This window comes from Camponotus floridanus, unplaced genomic scaffold (assembly GCF_003227725.1).
Source record: "Camponotus floridanus strain SB8 unplaced genomic scaffold, Cflo_v7.5 scaffold1, whole genome shotgun sequence".
Lineage (NCBI taxonomy): Eukaryota > Metazoa > Arthropoda > Insecta > Hymenoptera > Formicidae > Camponotus > Camponotus floridanus.
This window is the reverse complement of record NW_020229214.1, coordinates 3,695,946-3,718,858: the sequence shown is the minus strand read 5'-3', so window position 1 is coordinate 3,718,858 and position 22,913 is coordinate 3,695,946. Positions and strand designations below refer to the sequence as shown.

At 24.1% G+C, this 22,913-nt stretch overlaps 2 protein-coding genes across 4 annotated transcripts in view; both read left to right on the top strand.

Moving 5' to 3' along the window:
- The first annotated feature begins 165 nt into the window (after nt 1–165).
- On the top strand, nt 166–4,433 carry LOC105248781 (flap endonuclease GEN). 2 transcript variants are annotated; one of them, XM_025407417.1, is made up of 8 exons: nt 166–451; nt 541–654; nt 1,559–1,737; nt 1,870–2,149; nt 2,228–2,511; nt 2,604–2,765; nt 2,848–3,013; nt 3,097–4,433. In XM_025407417.1, exons 2-8 carry the CDS (start codon nt 619–621, stop codon nt 4,261–4,263), a joined length of 2,274 nt encoding a protein of 757 aa, XP_025263202.1. In that variant the 5' UTR covers nt 166–451; nt 541–618; the 3' UTR covers nt 4,264–4,433. The 2 variants fall into 2 exon arrangements, with proteins under 2 accessions (XP_025263202.1, XP_025263208.1); XM_025407423.1 differs by lacking the exons at nt 166–451; nt 541–654 and adding an exon at nt 1,393–1,468.
- Nucleotides 4,434–9,348: 4,915 nt separating this feature from the next.
- The window catches only part of LOC105248780 (D(2) dopamine receptor A-like), a 46,196-nt gene continuing 32,631 nt past the window's right edge, over nt 9,349–22,913 (top strand). The window contains exon 1 of one of the 2 annotated variants that reach the window (XM_025408580.1): nt 9,349–9,742. In XM_025408580.1, coding sequence (XP_025264365.1) covers nt 9,717–9,742 — 26 coding nt within the window. In that variant the 5' untranslated portion in view covers nt 9,349–9,716. The remainder of the gene's footprint in view (nt 9,743–22,913) is intronic. The other variant, XM_025408575.1, reaches the window with a different exon arrangement.

Sequence of the window (22,913 nt, the reverse complement as noted above, 5' to 3'; positions counted from 1 at the left end):
TTAATTCCATCTTTTCTTTTCTTTATCCTTAATTGTAGAATAATATGTAATCATAATGCAATAGAATTATAGTTATTGTGAATTATCTTCTTTTATATTGTAAATATTTAATTTACTTTTTTGTTTTATGCTAAAACAACTGTTTCAATTAAAATATTTATTATAGTTTGCGGTATACCTCCAATGTTACATCGCTCATTGTAAACGGTGTTCCAGCCTATAATGTCACGGAATTTCCATGGCATGCCACATTGTACCTCGATGTACAAGGCAAGTCAAAGGAATTCTTTTGAGCATCAATCATTCAAGAGAATCTCTTGATAACAGCAGCTCATTGCATATATGAAGAATATAATGGACAAGTGATTAATCCCAAGAAGATTTACGTAGCAACGGGAAACATTTTCCTTGATTATAAATCTATTTATCACAATATGTTCAAAAAAATCAGGTTTGCAAGTTTATATATCACATAACTAATTTATATGTAATATTATCAGTTTACATATTTGAATTGTTTACATGTATTTTTTCTTGTAGGTGAAACATATTTACATTGTATGTAATTATCTAGGCCTTTCAGGAAATTATATCAAGGATATCGCAATATTAGAACTCATGCAACCATTTGTATTGTCATCTACGTTAATTCCTGTGTGTATAGATCTTTTTACCGATAAAATGATCGACTGTATAATTAATTGATCGGTGCATAAATGTCAATTTTTTTAATCAACCGTATCGAATATAATGTGTACAATAATAATAATAATAATAGTAAATACGTAGCTATAATAATAATAATAATAATAATAATAATAATAATAATAATAATAATAATAATAATAATAATAAATCCCTACTATATAAGTTTAGCTTTTAATTTGCTTTAATTTTAACACATTATATTCGAGCTTTTGATACAGTCGATCCAAATAATTGACATTTATGTACCGATCAATTTATTATGCAGTCGATAATCTCCCACATAATAAAAAGGTTGAGACGCGAAATAAAACTCACCCCTGTATATATATATACACACACACACACACACACACACACACACACACACACACACACACACACACACATATTTTTAATTTTAACTTCAATTATACTAAGGGCCGGTTGCACCAACGTTATTTCAGCTTTAAGCGAAACTTAAATATATGTCTATCTTTATTTATTTAGAAAGAAAGATAAAGATAGATATATATTTAAGTCTCGCTTAAAGCTAGAATAACGTTGGTGCAATCGGGCCTAAGTCATTTTATACTAAGTCACAAAACAGTTTTGATAATTTTCAGAATCGCATGTTTTTTACTTTTTACATATTTAATTCTTTTTATATACATAATATACATGTTAATTACTTAAAATGAACTCATAATTGTCTATTTATTCTCTCATTCACTCTTCACTGCCTCAGATGATCGATAAATGTAATCACTTTTATCTATTGCAGGTAAGAATGTAATTTGACTATTGTATTAGCTATATTGATAAGATGTTAGATGGCGATGTTGTAAATCCTTTTGAAAACATACGTTCACAGATTCAAAATACTTTATACAAGATGGGTGTGAAGGATTTATGGAATATTTTATCGCCTTTATGCGAAAGAAAACCGTTATATGAATTACAAGGAAAGACTATTGCGATTGATTTAAGTGGATGGGTCGTTGATAGTCAGACGATCGTTGACAATGCAGTACAACCAAAGATGTATCTCAGGTAAATTTATTCGTATTACATTTTCTACCTCGAAATGGAACGCACGATATTAATTAATATATAGCATACTTTCTTCGCCGAATTATGTTACAGTTAATAAGATGTTAATTATTGATTTAAATTGCATTGCAGGAATCTATACTTTCGTACAGCATTTCTTCTTATGCAAGGAATATCTCCAGTATTTGTATTGGAAGGAAAGGCTCCTACTCTAAAACATAAAACTATTGCACGAAGGAATGATGTTCGTAGTGGATTTCAGGAAAGGAAGGAGGCTGCTAAAAAAGGAGGGAGAACACAGTTTAATCGAGTTTTAAATGAATGTAAAGAAATGCTAAAATTTATGGGTATTGCTTGTGTACAGAGCTATGGTGAAGCAGAAGCTATGTGTGCATATTTGAATGAGAATGGGGTACATATAACTTGATTTTCTTTGATAAAAATTGACAAATTACTGATAATCTTAGTTGTAAAAAATATATGTTTTTAGCTTGTAGATGGATGTGTAAGTCAAGACAGTGATTGCTTCTTATATGGTGCAAAAATAGTATATAGAAATTTTTGTACAAGTAAAGGAAACAATGGAGCTACTGCAGGTTCTATAGATGTCTACAATATGGAAAAGATAGAAAAGACATTAAACATAGGACGAAATAAAATGATAGTATTGGCTTTATTGTGTGGTTGTGATTATAGCGAAGGAGTGAATGGTGTTGGAAAGGAGGCTGCGTTAAAATTTTTCAAGACTGTAGATGATGAAAATGTTTTACAAAGGTTAGAATATTAGATATATTAAAAGATTATGTACTAATCAAACTTATAAAATTTATTTATTATAACTAAACCATTTTTTCCTCTCTTTTCAGGATTCAAAATTGGAAAACTGACACAAGTTTAGATAGAATTGAATCAGATTTATTAAATCCTAATTTATGTACATCATGTGGTCATCAAGGTAAACTACAAAAACATAACAAATCAGGTTGTGATGATTGTGGTACTGTTGAAAAATGTAATGATAATTTCAGGTAAATTATTAGTGCATTATGTGTTTTTGAAATGTATATTGTATTTAATAATTTAATATATTATGCTTTATAATATATGCAGAGAAAAGAGAGCACTAATGTTAAATGAAATATCATTGAGAAGAAAAATACTCCATGATAAAAATTTCCCTAATCAAGAGTTAATAGAAGAATTTCTTAACAAAAAAGATCTGATTTCATCTAAATTGGATATAGGTTGGAAGCAACCCCAAGTCTATCAATTTATTGTAAATATATTGTTACATATACATTATAAAATAGTCTTTTTATTAAATATACTATTAAATATATATAATCTTTTTTGTATTAGGATTTTATGGAGAAACATTTATGTTGGGAACCACAATATGCATTTGAAAAAATATTCACATTAACTACTAGATGGCAACTTTTACATCTGTCAGATTTTACACCTGCTGAACGTTTGTCTATGTCAAATTTATTTATTCCTGATCAAATAAAAAAGATACGTAATATCAGATCTATAGCCAGTTATGAAATTATTTGGAAGAAAGAACATAGTGTAATAGAAATGTTGAAAGAGTACAAAGAACAAATAGAGCTAAATGATAATGATATAGAAGGCATTTTACTAACAACTATTGAGCCACAAGACTTGGTTTTAAAATGTTATCCAGAATTAGTTGAAATATTTGAAAATACTAGAAACGTAAAAACGAAGAAACGAACTACTAATTCTCGCAGAAAAAAGGTTACTACAAATATAGAAGAAAATAACATTGAAATAACAAATATCGCAAAATCAAGACAAAAGAAAGCAAAAAAGAAAACATTAGGAAGCAAAAATAATAGAAAGATTGAAGATTTTATATCTAGAAATCATTCTATGTCGTTAGAAGAATCCTTTGAGGACATGGCAATAACACCAAAAAGATCAAAGCAGAAAAATGCTTTGAGTAACATAAATAAATTAAAGAATGTATCTGAAAATGTTGCAATGGACATAAAACAAGTAAAACGTGGGCCACAGTTTAAAAAAATTTTGGAAATGGATAAGATAGATTCAAAATTGAATAATACGATTGATAGGATATTTAATGAACTTTCTCCTAATGATTTTATGAGTGAGAATGAAGACAATGATTTAAATGTGACAAACATAATAGATAACATATGTGGCAAACAAATTTTTCAATTTAGCGTAAAAAATTGGCAGTCCATTGAATCTACTAATCAAGGAAATGCGGAAAATTTTCTAGAAAATAAAATTGATGAATGCATGATACAGAAGGAAGAATATATTTATGCCGAAAATGAAAAACAGAAATTAGATAATTCTGATGATGAATTTGGAGATATAAGTGAATTGTATATCCCAATTAATCGAAGGATACAGGAAAAGGTAAAAGTAAGTAAGGAAAGCAAGGAGGTATGCAATCAAATAAAAAAATGTAGTTGTGCTTTTGAAAATGTTATGGACGAAACTGATAATGAAAGTATACATTTAGACACGTGATACTATATAAAATACTATTTTTAAAAACTGTAATTACTAAATGTAATGGAAAGTTTTATCATATATGAAGTTTTACAATATAATTCAGTTTTATATTATATTTGTCAAATTCAGGTTTTTAAAATAAGATGTATGATAAAAAAATCAATGTTATAATACATGATAGTGGCATGTGGATCACATTACATTATTCTTAGATTAATTTTTAAATATATTATATCATTATTGTATTTTTTAAAATTATAATTAAAGATATAATTCTATTAAGGAGTAAATATTTTAATTGTTTATAATTGTAATTATAATAAAAAAAATATAATTTTTCAATATATATTTATATTATTATATATTATTTATATACGTGTTTAATTCGCATATAAGAAAAAATCTGAAATATATAAAAATTCTGCAGTATCTAATATGGTTATCATATTTGATAAAAATTTGTACATGTTAAACTTTATAAATTATGTAATAATTTTTTATTTTTATATACGCAATGTGCATGAATCTGGTTCATATTTGATAATATAACTATAAAATGATATATTTTATTTTTACATATTTATGACGTGTTAGATTATTTCAAAGGTGCGTATATAAATATCTATATACATTTACACGTGTAATATCTCAAATATTATTTATATGTGCATCAAATACATTATTTTTAATAATTTAGATGCAAGATTTTTAATATTCTGAGAAACATTTTATTTTTTTCTCTTTTCTCTAAAAATTATTAAGAAATAACTATTTTTAATTATCTTTATTTTATGTTTGTTCTTTCTGTCGTTTGACCAATTAGAACAAGGAAATTTTATCTTGGTTATATCATATCCGCTTGCGCATTGCGCGTTATGACTTCCTATTTCTTTTATCGCGGGACATCACATGAAGCAAAGCATTGAAGTTATGGTATTGTCGGAATAAATAAGTTGAAAAAGAAAAATAATTGAGCTAATATATAGATATGATAATCAGCGTCTTTTAAATTGTGAGATTATTAAGTATAATAATTTTGTGACATATTTGATCAGAATTTCGAAATACGAAAATCGAGCAAGTCTTCGGTTCGAATAACTGGCCGTTTTATCAATCTATATCAATTGCGAATTCTTTCAATCTTTGCTTTCAACAATAGAAATCGTTCATTAATATCGTTTTTATTAATCTTTTGCATCCTTTATAAAAATTCTATCCATTTGATTTCGTTATATTTCGACGGTAAAGATTAGGGTTATAATTATATAAAAATCTTCGCGATTATCATCTACTATTAGCTCAGAGATAGATTGAAAAATAATGGTTGCCTCGATAGATCAAAATATATCTAATAAATATATTTACAAATATTTCTTTTATTATTTACATTGCTGTACAAATGTTTTGAATATCGAAAAATGATCGTCATCGCGTACATCTTAATAATAGTAATAATAATAATAGTACTTTGCGACGTGAAAAAGAATTCGATATTGGGAGAACCGTTGTCATTCTCTCGCGTAATCCTTTATTGATTACTTTTTAGCATTCCCCACATTTTTTATTGTTGGAATAATAAAAAGCTTAATTCCATTGTCATCTCACAGTTTATGCAAATGTAAATGTAGAAGAAATAAAGTTATTAATAATATTTGACATAAATATCAATTGATATTTTTAATTGTCGAGAAATTTATCGATCATGCTGTACGGACGAACTACAGGCGAATTTTACATTGATGTTTGATAATTTCATATTTCGTTATAAGAAATATTATTTGTTGGATTTCCACGGTTTATAGTCTTAATAATTTTGATAAAATTTTTATTGATTTATATTAGGTTGCTGTTTGAATCTTTGTAATGAAGATGATCAATCTGCTTTTAATACATTTATTTGTACAAACTGTATTTGTGTATTATACAAACAATAGCTCTTAGAAAGAAATTTATCTTTATAGCAAGTAAAAAGATCAATTAGCTAAACACATTATTAAACTCTTAATATTCTTCGTGCATCTATCCCTTTATCAGTCAATAACTTCTAGAAATGCTTTACCTTATTAAAATTATATCAAAGCACGATAGCATCCTAATTTAGCATTAAATAGGTCAAGCATGGATCTGGAAATTTCGACAAAATGTTTATATTTGCATAAATTAGATGGCGATGATATTATAAATTTCAATATTACTAACAATATATATATATATATATATATATATATATATATATATATAAATAATATAATTTTTATACATTGATAATCGCCATAATCTGAAGAATTACGAAGAAATTATGGGCAAAAAACACAGCTGTTTCGATATTAGATTCTTTGTGATACAAAAAAATACAGATGATGATCATAAGATAAAAAATAACGAAGGAAAATTAAGACATTAAAACTAATTGTACAGTTTGAATGATCTGAAATATAATTTTAAGATGCAATTATAAGATTTTTACTAAAAGAAAAAGAGAAAGAAAGAGAAATGGGTTCTAATTCAATTTATTTACACGAGTATGTACGAAAGTATGTAACTGTCAATATAGTAGTCAGAGTAGTAATCGGATTTTACGAAGTTTTAAGCAGGATACTAGTATTGATTTCCGACTATGCAACTACTTGTGCGATAGTTCGATTGAGAACTATCACCATTGAGAGAACCAATCATCGTTTAAAATATATTTACCGTCTTATTGAAATTGAGAAATGTCTATTTGTCGATAATTATATATTCTTATAATAACGTATTATGATTGTACAATCAGAAATTAGTTTGAAAAATACAACTGCGAATGATTGAAACACGAAATTAGAAATAGATAGAATAAATTAAAGGCAAGAAGATAAAATCTTATTTTTCAGGAGAGAATAAAATTTTATTTTTCAAGAATATAATAATGTTTCGCAAAAGTGAACTGAAAAAGTGAGAGAGAAATACTATTTATGATGTTTTCTGTAGTGATTGTTAAATTTTTAAAAGTCTCTCTCTCTCTCTCTCTCTCTCTCTCTCTATATTATATACAGGGTCTACCAAAAGTGTGGAAACCCCTAAATATCTCGGAAAATATACGTTTTACAGAAAAGTGTTTCCAACAAAAGTTGTAGGGTTTAAGAAGATCTATATACTGATTCTATCAGTTTGACCTTGGATGGCGTCGTCAAGGTCAGGTCAAGGTCACATTGACTTTTTTAAATGACACCCCCTACATTTGATTGCATATTCTTATAGCTTAATTCAAGAGCTTTCCAAAACACTATAATAATGTTCATTTTTATTAAGTACTTTGCGAGTTATGAGGGTTGAAATAATTTCTTAATTTTACATAAACCATAAAATATCTAGTAAACCATTCATTTTTCGATTATCTTACCTTCATACTTTTATGTACAAAATAATGAAGGAATCAATTGGTGTAAAGAAAACATACAGTTGTTTTTAAGAAAAAATATGGAATTGTTAATTGCAAATTACATATTTTTTCTTAAAACAACTATGTTTTCTTTACACCAATTGATTCCTCTCATTAATTTGTACATAAAAGTATGAAGGTAAGATAATCGAAAAATGAATGGTTTACTAGATATTTTATGGTTTATGTAAAATTAAGAAATTATTTCAACCCTCATAACTCGCAAAGTACTTAATAAAAATGAACATTATTATAGTGTTTTGGAAAGCTCTTGAATTAAGCTATAAGAATATGCAATCAAATGTAGGGGGTGTCATTTAAAAAAGTCAATGTGACCTTGACCTGACCTTGACGACGCCATCCAAGGTCAAACTGATAGAATCAGTATATAGATCTTCTTAAACTCTACAACTTTTGTTGGAAACACTTTTCTGTAAAACGTATATTTTCCGAGATATTTAGGGGTTTCCACACTTTTGGTAGACCCTGTATATATATATATATATATATATATATATATATATATATATATATATATAATACAATATATAAGTACATCTAAATTTTTTAGATTTTTATTTATGCATATTCGTGAAACATGTAGAGTGCATGTTTTCGTTTAATTTAACTTTCAACAATTTAACGGTGAGTAGTTCATTAACTAGTGCGTAAACTGATGCATTTAATATTCGAATCACTGATGCAACTCAATCAACGCCTAATTGAAGTAGGTGACATTATATTTTCTGAATGAGATATGTATAGAATAATTTACAATAATTTTTACAAATTCTTGAGCCTCTCAGTACAATTGTCATAATCACGAATAACAATCATATGCGCATTAATACATTTAATTTTAATATAATCTTTCAAAGTTTTAAATTTATTATTAATTGAATAATTAATCTAAAAATAGTTTATATATTGCATACATATATGCAATTTTATGCATATTTAAGCAATATATATATATATATATATATATATATATTGTATTATATATAATTAATTATATAATTATTATATATAATATTAATTTGTTGATTGTTTCTTTTTTCGATTCAATGAGCAGCAAATATTGCCTTCATTAATATTTAATAAATATTAAATATGTGAACACAATACTAAACTGTATAAAAATTATCGGTACCAATTTTAATAATTAAAATTCTTAACTAACTTAAATCGCCTACAAATACAATAACCACTCCTCGAAGTTTGTGTCTAATTTAATTCGTTTTAACGGATAATTAAAAATAATTTATATATTATATGATATTTTTTTAAGTATAAATTATAATATATTATGCTTTCTCTCTCTCTCCCTCCCTCTCTCTCTCTCTCTCTCTCTCTCTCTCTCTATATATATATATATATATATATATATATATATATAGAGAGAGAGAGAGAGAGAGAACATATATTATAATTTATACTTAAAAAAATATTATATATATATATATATATATATATATATATATATAGCATAATATATTATATTTTATACTTAAATTAGACAAATAATTTACCGATATTAATAATAGACCGATAATTTTTGTACAGTTTATTATTGTGTTCACATGTTTAATATTTATTAAATATTAATGAAGGCAATATTTGCTGCTCATTGAATCGAAAAAAGAAACAATCAACAAATTAATAAACAAAATATTCGTACAAGAAATACTACATTTTACGGAATTATTATAATTGCATTCTTGCTCTTGTTCCACATGAATATGCAGCCCATGCGTTTTACACGTATTACGTATACATCGTTGCCTGTATTGGAACGGGGGCGGACAGCGAGGGTCGATGGGGGTGGTTGCTGGGATTTTCAGTACGCGCGCGATCTCCGTGCCGAAAACATGGTTCTTCCTGAATATTTGTATCTTGAAATCCGCGTGTGCGATTTATGACTAGTTGCTAATAAAATAATATAAAAAATGATATCCGATGATACGCATTGTACTTAACGTATTGAAAGTGTGTAAATTTTGTGAATTGAAAAAAGGATAACTTCAGTAATCATGTGTCTTTAATTCGAATGCAAGTTGGAACAAGCATTATAAAGTAAGATGCATAAAAAAATTTTATTTTTAATTAATTTTTAAAGACATTGTAATGATTGCATGTGAGATAAGATGATAAAATGTGATTTTGAATGTTCTTCAGAGGACAATTAGCTGCATATCTACATACTAATGAATTAATCACGCCAACAGTTTCCGTCTAAACTCCGCTATAAATTCAGCAACCTGATAATAGATCGAATAAAACGATAAATAAATTTATCATAGATAATTAGAAACGCTGTAAATAATGCTGTAATAAATTAATTATTAAATATATCACTAGATAAATTATTATATTTATATATACTTATATAAAATTCTTTATTATACATACTAAAAAATACGCACTACAAATAACACTAACATTTTACATTGACGATTTTACAAAATTGATAATGCAATTACTTATTTATGAAGATGTGAACGAAAGAATTAAGAATTTAATAATATTTTTAATAATATTTTTAATACTTAACATATACAAAATTATATCATATTTATTACAAAAATAATTAAGATATATAATTAATAATAAGAACATTTATTTTTATTTTTATTTTGTTTTAAACGTGCAAACATAACAACTTTTTTAAGTATTACTCATAAATCTATTTTAACTACAGTTACATCTAAGTATATAGTTTTTTCATAAGCTAATTTTTATAAGGTCCCGGATATTGTATATTATGTGCACATAATATATGCACATGATACGAAATATGCAACATTATATAAGACTATATTTTATAAGCGACATACGACGTGCTTGATGTTGGTTTTCGAGCACTTTGCTATATTGCAAACACTTTAATTAATAAAGTCTTGTAAGACGGGAACACAAATAATTAATGGGATGCTATGTTAACACTTGTATCATGATAGTATAACTCATAATGTTATATTTATATGTATTTCATTATAACAATAATTGCACGAAACATGTTAAACAGATTATTTATGTAAATTAATGACTGATATATTAATAGATTATGTATTTAATTGTTATTTATATGTTAGTAATGATATAATTAATTGAGCAAATTGAATTTACATTGTGAGATAAATTTTGATTGATACGTATGAATTGCTACATCTGGTTGTTAATTATTTGGTAAGTTATATATATTTAGTATTAATATTTTAGTATTAATATTAATATTTATTCAATCTAATTAAAGTTATATAACAGGCTATAATATTACATTGTTGACTTTAAAAAAAAATATTTTAAAGAAGCATAATATATATAAAAAGACAATTTTTAACCTATAATAAAAATATAGAAATTATATTATGAATTATACTATTAATTGTATAAATCTTAAAAGCAAGAAAATGGAGGAAAATGATCAAAGGTTAGCTTAAATAAGATAACAGTTTACAAGTTATGATAGGCACAAAAGCAGTGTCAGAATCAAAATATCAAACATATAAAAAATCTTAAAAAAAATTATTTTTTAGATAATATTAAGTTACTTACCAATATATAAGAAACGTTATCTTAAGCCTTTTTTATCAAGATATTAATATAATATAAAATAAAATTTTATATATAAATTAATGTAAAATTTAATTTTTTATGCGCTAATTTTAATCCTAATAAAATTTTAAATTATTAATTGAGAAATTTTTTCATAATTATTTAAGAATTTTTTTTCATAAATATAGATCCATAAAACTTATGTGGTAACAGCTACTACAGATGACTTATTAAAATAGTGTTTAAACTTTCAAAATCCGGAGAAAAGATCATGAAGATTGAAAGAAACTACAATCTAAAAACTTAAAAATATAGATATTTGACAGATCGAAACCACGATGAAGATATGGTGTATTTGGTAGCCGCTACTGGAGAGTGTAAATTCTCAGAGATATTTCAAGATTTTCACAATTTAATATAAAATTGAATAAATAGTTTTCCAATGCTATTTTCTTTATATTTGACAATATTAATTTTTATATTCTCTTAATTTTCAAAAATTAATATTTTGTGCTTTTATACAAATTCAACAAGGCAAAAGTTAATTTGACATTAAATTTTTTTGACATTTTTTATAATTTTTTAGTTAGATAGATAGATAGATAGAGAGAATTTTAGAGAATGAAAACATATATGGGATTAAACTGCACTACTAACAAACTTCTTATTGAAATGCTGACCATAATTATGCGCCCTTCATAATTGCATAAATTAAATTAGTTTGAGCTTATGAATAACTGAAGCAACTCGGGGGAAATCATATTAAAGTATTATATATAATATCTATAGTTTTTTCGTAGATGCATCGTTAGCAAATTTACTATCTTAATTAATATCGAAAGTACAATAGTATTTAACAACATACTTATTCTATAATTAATAGTTTTATAAATAAGAAAATTTAAAACAGAAGTCACATAAATAAAATTGTAATCTCTATTAGTTTTGTGTGAATTCAAAATAAGTAATTGTATTTCAATATTCAAGGAATTTCTCTGTGCTGTGTCTATTATTAAGAAAGTTGATTCTAGTATTTTAATTTCTTAGAAAGAATCAAAATGATAAATTAAATTATGACTATAATTGGAGACTTCAAGAATAATTATTTATTAAAAATAATTATTATAAATTGATTTGTCTACCCAACTTTACGTGTCAAACAGCTAAAATAATTTCATAAATCAGTGTTGATATAATACTAATGTACAATTATTTTTAAAATAATCGGATAGGATGTGTTTAAAATTTCATGAGACAATTCATCATTAATGATACAATTTTACAAGTAAATTTGTATTAAAATCAATGCGCAAGAGACTTGAGTGCAAAACACTATTTACATTTACATGAACGACGTGTTTTTATGCAAAATCACCGCATCCTTGTCAAGTATATTTGAAGAATTATTGTAAATTTATTATTATTGTTTTTGTAATGTCGGTATTTGAATATTGTGTCTTCAATTGAAAAAATTTTAACTCAAATTATTACTCTCAAACTATAACTGCGTATAATCATTTAATTTATTTTCTCTTATTCTGCTATTCACTTCATCACTTGCACTGTTATTTAATCAAAAACATTACAAGTTTTATTCATTAATCGATTAAAAAATTTAGTTAATAGAAATCGAAGATTTTTATTTAAATTATATATTGATAGAGATAATTGAAAGAGATAGAGATAATTGAAAGACATATAATTATAAGGTTAAGATTATATATATATATATATATATATATATATATATATTTCTACGAACTAAACATTAATCGATTAATAAATAAAATTTGTCCTGATTTATATGTATATTTAAAAACATAAATGATACTACAAGTATAAAAGATAAAGAAATAATTCTACAAAATTATTCTTTTTGTGTCATTTTTTAATATGAGAATATGTGTTTTCTTATTGTTTTTATGCTTTTTTTATTTACATGTCATATATAACGCACTTTCAATATTTAATATCAAATAACTTTAATATTAAATAACTTTATTTATTACTTTTGTATTGAAATATTTTATTGACAAGTATATAACATAAAAAAGATAAATAACTTTGCTTGCTATTTTTTTAAATTACCCGAATAATATAAAATGCTTGATGCGCTATTTTGATAATTAATATTTATTATTTAGTATTTAAATATTAATTAAAAATTAATTATTAAATATATTTCATTTTAAATGTTTCAAATTTGCCACACATTTTCTGTTTTTTAAAGAATTTAAACAGACTTCTTCAGTAAAATCTGAAAAATGAAAATTTATTTTATTTACACTTATTAATATTTTAAAATTAGATACTCTTGTATCTCTATAAATTAAATCACTGTTTAGAGAATCGATAAAACTGTGAAAAATAATGCTATTTAACAATAAAAATAATTCATTATTAGTTATATCAAAACATTTTTAATCTTTTAGACTTAATCTAGTACTTGTTAAGAAAATAGTAGAAGTATCATAGAAATAGTAATTTGTTTTTTCTTATTTTAATGTAAATATAAAAACTGATGTGTGGTATATCACGTGCAAATATTTAATGTTTTTTCAATAATTTATATATTAATAGTTATTACAGTTTTTGTAAATAATATATTTATAAAAAAATTAATTTTGCATTGGATAAAATATATATGACAATGATATTACTCAATTTGAATTTTATTTGATTCAATTTGCATTAAATACTTCGATCTCGAAGATACGTTCTTGCATATCAGATAGATCGATTTCAAAAACAAGCTCTTCAGGGCACCTTGTATCTTATAACAAGATCGCCATTTTTATCTGCATTATATATCGATTGCAATTTCCCATAAGATCTCTCATCTTATCGCTTTAAACTGACCTCAAATTTTTATATCACCAAGAAATATGTATTAAACTCGCTATACTAGATACAATTATTCTTTCTGTTTTCATAGTAAAAAGAATGATGTGATGAGATATTTAATTGTTAGTTTAATATTAATTGACTAAACACGGTCAGTTTCGCTTTTCAAATGAGAGCAGTTGTATTATTGATAAATCCAGATTATGCTAATCTTTTGTTATACTAGAGCAATCTTACAGTACACTTTTCAGCTTTTTAATATTCTTGTGCTGATTTCTGGTTTCTTGCATTGTTGAATTGGTTTTAATTCGCAGTCACTGCATATTTTTTACTGCACAAGCAGTGCATCTCGAATTAGTAGAGTGCATATAGTTGTTTAATGAAAAGTCTCATCTTAAAATGGTGACGATACTCTTGGGAAGAATCGTTGTTTCATTTGAAATACAGTAAATATGCATGCATCCAATACACTTTCAAGTTTTTCGAGGTATTTTCTCAAAGATATTAAAGCAAAGATGATGTGATAAAAACAAATAAGAAATGCTTATTCTCATTTTGTGATTTATTCTGTATTAGATCATTGTGTATTATTTTATATTAGATATATTTAATAATTTTTCAAGGAATATCAATTTTTTCAAATTAAGTTTGAATCATAAGAATGATTTGGCTCAATTTATTTCGATAAAAGGAAACATGCATTTAAAATTAATTGATAAGAAATTAATTGTTAAGAAATTTATTGTTTTTATATATTTTGATAATTTGGACTATTTTTGATAAAATAGAAATAATTAAATAATAATAATTAAATTTAAAAAATTCAATTTTAAACTTAATTATTGTTACTTAATTAGAAGAAATAATTTATTAGAAGGAATAACAAGAATTTAATTAATGAAGTAAGTGATTTCTACTCATATGCATAAATATAACATATAATTTACTTTGCTCAACACATACTATAATGCAAATATAATAAATAATTCCAAAATTTTTCTAGTAACTGCATCAATTATTAATTGTAGCATATAATGTTTTAATTTTATAATAACGTTTAAGGACATAAATTGATTTATCAGTATAAATTGTGCACCAATACAGTAAATCTGTTATTGAATTAAGTTAAACCAATTGGCGGGTGAGTTAATTAAACAAATAAAAAATTATTTTTGATGAATTAGTCTCTTTTCTAATCTATGCGTTGAAGAGCTTTATCGAAGTATTTTTCAAGTTATTCTTAGATTAAGTTATATTGATATTAAATGTTATTAATATCTTATTAACTTTAAAAGGAAAGACTATGATGTTATAGAATTTTGTTATAGAATTTATATAGAAATTGTTTAAAGGAAATTTAGAAAACGAATCGAGAGATAGTGCCTATGTTGTGAATGGAATGTTAATAAGTGCAATTATCCTGTCGATAAAGCTCTTCAATCGATTTCCGTTCATAAGTAGTAAAAGGTTGGTGCAGATTTGTTCCAAAAAGTAATTAATAATTAATTCGAGTATTTTATTAATAACCAATAGTTTCAATTGCGTAAAGTCCTATGATTGCTAAAAATTTTAATATATATTGCATATTTATCGATACATCTAGAATTTTTAAACAATATATTAACATCAAATGGAATTATTTCGTCAAAGAATATTTAATAGCATTCTGCAAATTATGTAATTATTCACTGATTATTAAAATCAAATATATAACAATTTTTTTTTGAAAATATTTTATGTGTGTAGTTAAATTTATTTTATGTGTGGCTTTCTCTCAAAAATACTTATAAAAGAAGTTTAAACAAGATGTTTGATTTCTACTTTTTTTGGAATACTCAAAGTTTTGCTACTGTAGTGGCCCACTGCTATTTGATCGGAATATATCACAGTGGAACTCAATACTCATATTCACATACATTGAAAACGCATTATCTTTATTGCCAATTGTTTTGAACGAGCAATTTATATTCCTAGACAATGAGATAAATAATAGCAACTATACAATGTCTAAACAGATGCTGTAATACAGTGAATAAAATAAATCTATATTATAAATATAAATAATTATGAATGACATACAATACATATTTATCTGAAAAGCAGAATAAGATTCATTATTAATTGATTTGTAAGAATGATAAAATATATGATAATAGAGGAAAATCTAATGAGCAGAGAAAGAGAAAGCATGAAAGAGAAAGAAAAGAAAAAAAATATAGATAAATGAAGATAAGTTACAATAAAAGGAACCAGTCAGTATAATTGAAGCAAAGGAAGGATTTGTCCACTCAAGTGTAAACTATCTTTGTGATAGTAGAAAAATTGTCTTGAATAAAAACAGCGCTTATTATAAAAGTGAAAGAAGAAGCTTCACTGTTCATTAAAATGCTTTAATAATTCCTTATTTAGCTCATCGTGAGTCATTACGGATCACATTAATCTTTTCTAAATGATTCATGAATTATTAATAACGGTTCTCCTCATATTTCATAATTAATAAAGAAATGAAAGCTATTTCAAATCGTTTAAGTTGGAATAGCTAGATAAATGCAGATTTATTGAAAAAATTTAATAATTTATGTCAAAAATGTAATTTATATAGAATTTGCATAATAATATGTATTTAAAAAATTATATAATAAAAATTATGTAATAAAAATATGTAAAAAAATATAGGCATATTATTGTATAAAAATGTAATACAAATTATTTTGTAATCATGCATTATAATTATAAAATATATCCTTAATAATTGTGATAGGAATATTTTCGTATTGTGCACATGCACAATGTTTTGTCAAATTTCAAACATAATATCTTATCTTTGAATTTATTTAAATACATAAATAAGGCAAAATGCAGAAGATAAAATAGATACATAAGCATTGATAGAAAAGAAGTTTATACAATAATAATCCTGATTTTTCCTTAAAGCTAATAAAACAATTACAATCGAGAGAAATTTATTGGAGACATTTATTATCAAAGAAGTTTTTAAAATACTGCCAGAAGCGGTAGTATATATATATATATATATATATATATATATATATATATCATATGTGTACTAAATATATTGTTGATACATAAAATTAGAAATATACGTTAAAATTACAGAAAAAGAAATATAATTGAAAGCGAAATCCTAAAATTTCATACGAGTGATTTATATAACATATCAAGACGTAGCGTATAAAAATAGACATATAAAAATATATAATCTTAGAAGTCTTAAAATATTAGATAGAAATCTTCGCAAAATTTTAAATAAATATCTAAAAATTTTTTCATTAACATTATCGATTTTTTTTTTATAGTTAGACCATCAGATTTATATATACACTATATCATCATTCAAAAGATATAATTATTATTTAGTTAATTTTAATATTAATAGGATCTCATTTTTTTATATTCGACTATTTAACTTTAATACTGCCAAGTGATAAATGAAATTGACTATTTATAATACTATAAAAAAATTGCGAATATATTTATATCGCATGATTATATGTACTTTTAAAAAAGCTTGAATAGCTTATTTTACACTTTCTATCACTGAAATTCTGAGCATATAACATATATAATGCAATTAATTAATGAATAATTAGGCAATGAGTTTTATAATTATATAACAAATGTTTCACAAGGGCATTATAATGAAGAATATAATCATGATTATACATTTTGATTTCCATTTTAATTAACTGTTTATTATTTTACGCATCTATTAACTTTTGAAGAGAAAATTTAGGATTTAATCGATCGCTATGGTCGTAATTAAAATTTAAAATGCGTCATAATGTACATATATTTACATAATAATTTATACATTGTACTTTTCTGTATTGATATTGAATATTAACTAAATGAATTGAATATATTTAGTATTAATCTAAGAATTTTTAATAAAAAATATATTTTTTACTTTTTCTATCAAATAAAATAATACGTCGCGTATCTCATATTATAGAGTATCAACTACATATTTATATTATTTTTATATATTAATGTATATATTTATATGTATGTAAATATTTGATAAAATACAACTTCTATTATAATTATTTTTCATAATATTTTGTGGAGAAAAACTTATGTAATATTAAGATAATTATGTGTAAAAGTTGGGAAAATATGGAAACATATAAGAATTTTATTTTTACTGACTTACATCATTATTTCGTTCAATAGCTTATTATATTCCTTCAAAGTTGATAGTCAAGAACTGAGACTTAATCAAGAAAAAGTTATTAATGAGATTTGGATTTTCATCTATTGCACTGACTTTTTAAAAAAAAAATCTGTAGATGCTTTTCCTTATACTAAGTTTTTCAGTCTCCGGTTGGGTGATATAATTTATGAATCTACAACACGCGAGAGAAATCAACAAGCAGTGAGTTTACTATTGCAAACGTAATTTCCATCGTATCTATACTGAATCATTGACATAGCATAATCATGTTATATTCACGTTTGAAAACCTCGTTCGCTTTTCATAAATATGATTCCAAATATTTCGTGAATTTTAATGTCAAATTTTTATTTATAACTAAATAACGTGTGTTTATTGCTCTGTCAGGTGTAATTGACATAACTTATGTATTTTCCTTATACGTTGAGCATTGATATGAAATTATAACATATGCAAGCTAAAAAATAATAAAATACTAATTGTTTTATTTATATTAAGATATGTTTCAATTGATTATATACTTTCAGGTAAATACATAGTAATTATACACGCTATTCAATTTTCTCTTAATACATAATTTTTACTGTAACTTCGAAAAGCAGGTGCAAATTAGATAAGTTTGCGGTAATACGTGCGCGTCGGTTTCGCTATATCGTATTGTATCATATAGTATAGTAGAAATCGTTTCTCTGTTGGTTACATCATTTGACTGTGAATTAATGTGTTGTGCGTGACAATTGCTTTTGTCGATAGCGAGTTTAGTAGAGCACAGAGAAGAGTTCACGAAGTTACGTATGACATGAATAGATCGATGAATACATGTCATCTATAGTGAGAGACTTACACTAAAAATATTCTATAGTCTATTCTTTAAAACAAAATTCTATAGTCTATTCTTAAAATTTATTACAATTTTTTGCAGAAAATGATAATTTATAATATATATGATGACATAATCTTCTCTTAATAAAACTTGATAATACTAAGCTTATATATTCCTTCTTATCTTACTATTTTACGTATACTACTCTTTTTTATTTACTTCTAAAAAATAATTGTTAGCTAGTAATATCTCTTATAATTTCTGTTCTGTTATACTTATGTTCGAAAACACATTGATCTATGTACAATGAGATCGATTCGATTATCAGATTAGATAGTAATTATTTTATACTTTACTTCTTTTATACAGTATTTCAATCATTTTAAATCGACCAATTTTATTAAAGAAGTGATATTATTATGAATAATATTTCTTGGAACTTTTGTAATAGGTAGAACATAATAATTTATCTCATTGTATAGGCTTATATAGCGACCTGATAAGATAAATAAAATAAGAGATAATGCACATAAAAAATTATATCAAATATAGGAAAGAAAATTGCGAAATATATTCTCTAATAAAAAAATTTTTGGAAGGAGAAATTTAAGAATGCAAATTTAATAAACTTGATGAAAAGTATCAATATGAGACTTTTTTATGAATATAAAACGACAAAGAAGCAGAAAGAGAAAATAAAGTGCTTTTTTTAATTTTGGAATTAATTATATTCAATCTTATTCTCAATAATAATATTCGTATAATATTAGATTTTTAATATCTGCAATATAAATTATAAATTTGTTATCTTCCTCTTTTTTTCTTATTTTATTCTTACTTTATTCTTTCCTTATTTTTTTCTTATTTTATTCTTATCTATTTGATAAATATTATTCTAAAATAAATTAAAGAATTAATTTTAAAGAAATGTCATGTTATTGTCTATATTTATTGTATATAGATTTTTATAAACAAACAATAGAAAAGACAAACATTCTCTTTTATTGTCCAAAGATAAATTTTTAAAAAAATTTTTATTTTATAGTAATTTATTATACAATTTTCATTATTTATATATAAAATAAAAAATAATTAAAAACAATTTATCTTTTGCAATGTTCTTGTTTATATTTTGATATCTTATATGCTTTCACACAGACACACACATACAAACATATTTTATGTTCTTTTTTGATATCTTATTTTTTAAATATATTCTAATTTTATCTTGAAGAATTTTGCTCGAGATTAAGTTATATTATTCAGATTTTTGCTCGAGATTAGGTTATATTATTCAGATATAAGCAAATACTTGGCATTTATTTCGCGAATGTATTTTTTGAAAAATTGCGATCATAAATGATTATTTTAATATTTTCTAAATTAAGTTGGATTATTATATTTTATACTTTTTTCAACTTTACATATTTGCGCAATAATTTTAAAACTTTCCTATAATTATTCATCTACAAATTATGAAACTTTCTGCTTGATATCGAATTGCAATTAGTACTTTATGTCATATCCAGTTGCTTTCATTTAAAATGTATTTTTTTCTCGTTTTGGAATTCTCTGAATTCTAATTTCGAAGTTCTTTGCCTCGGATTAAAATATATCCAATATATATATATATATATATATATATATATATATATATATCTTTTTATTTTATGGATATATATATATCCAAAAAGACATTATGAATATTATACCGAGTTGATATTTTCATATGAGAATAGTATTATATAGTTCTAAAAGCAAGTGATTACAAATTTCTATATTTACCTTTTCTACAGAAGAATATATTTTTAACAAGTAGGATCTTGTATGACTAAAATATATAGAAAAATACAGTAAATTATGTGAGATTCTATATATTTCTTTTATCTTATATCCGTATTTAAACTTGTTACAATATGTCAATATAAATTGTATAGTCATGCGTAATATAATTCTACTATTTATATTTGCACAGAAATGTCAATAAGAGTATAATGAGGATTAAATCAATAAAAGAACGTTTATTATATGTATACCATGTTGAATTTTAGTAGAACTAATTAAAAATTTGACCGAAAAAATGAAAGAAGCATTGATCTCTCGATTTAGATGTCTGACTATTTCGATTCTATTCGAAATGTGTTTTAATTTTTGCACGCTTAATTGCTCATGGATCAAATTGAGTATGGTAATAGTTTAGCAGACTTCCGTTTGTTTGGATTCGTCTGCATTGCGGAATATCACACTAAAGTGTCGATGAAAAACAAGTCAATACAACCAATTTTCAGTAAAAATACATCAGGCATAATTGCTCGCAATTCTGAACTATAAAGGGCGATTCGATTAAAAAGTTGTTGCTTTAATGCATTCAAAATGCATGTTAATTTTGCAAATTTTATAAATTTAACAAATTGCCAATTTTGCAAATTTTCCTGATGTATATTTATACTTTTAGAGACAATTTGTGACAACTATTTGGGATTATATAATCATATATTTGCCGAAGTAAAATAGGTACTTTCAAAGAGTTAATTGCGACTACTGACAGCTGTTATAATATACAAATGTGTGTTGTAACTTATCGCATTTTTACAAACGTGTTGCACGCGCGGTGTTGCTAATTAAATTCGATAATTAAAGACTTGTGGATATTAATTCTCTTTATTTTTCTTAGAAAATGTATAACAATATAAAAAATTATTGAGCATTAATTGATCTTATTAGCTTCTTTATTTAACTTTTACATTAATTAATGAAAATTCTTCAAATAAAAAGTTCAATAAAATCTATTTATATATTATATAAGAAATAATAATAAATATAACTATCGTTATATTTATCGTATAAATATAATTATCGTTGTATATTATAATCTTTACAATATTTATATCTGATATAAATATTTAATGGATAAGATTGAATTGAATAAGACAATATATAATATTGATTTTTGATGTAGTAGTTGTATAAATTTTATCACTATCTAGAAAGTGCAAAAACACTTTAAAAACTATTAAAAAAGATAGAAATTGTATACTTTGTATGCAATAATCGCGTCACTGTTGAATGCAGGATTACCGTCGTTGCATGTTTCTGCGCTTTATTTATGTCATAATGGGATATGTAGAACTTATACAGTAAAATATACATACGTACTCTGCATACAGGATACCCATTATCGGCATTTTGTTTCTCTAGAGAATGTGAAATGCTCAAAAGTCTACTTTTAATGGTAAAGATTGATTCACGTATTATTATCAGGAATTAAACGGATTACCATCGACTAATCGGATAAAATTTTAATTAATATACAAATATATATGTTCGATGTTAATTTTATCTTTCTTTAATTAAATATTGTTTTGCAAATATAAGAATTATCATTCATGATCTTTTATTTTATATTGAAAAATTGAATACTATAAACAATATAAAACTTTAACCTTGATTAATTATATATATTTATATATAGAAAATATATCCTTTTCAATCTTTTCATTGATAGTTTTTTGAATGGGGCATTTATTTTTCCAACAAAAATATTTATAGCTTTTTAAAATTTTTTAAAAATATTTTAAATTATTCAAAAAATCACTTCAAAATCTATTAAAATCTTACTATAGAAATGTCATGTTTCAAACTTATCACAGAATATGTACGAATTGTAAAGAAAACATAATTAATTATAGAATGAAATAAGTTGAATTATTTCTTTATGTTGAACTATCTGTTGAAAATTTAAATTGCTAAATTTGTAAAAAAGATTCTATGACATTAAAGTATTATTCCGGATTAATATTATTATTCTGAATCATTCTGACTTTGAT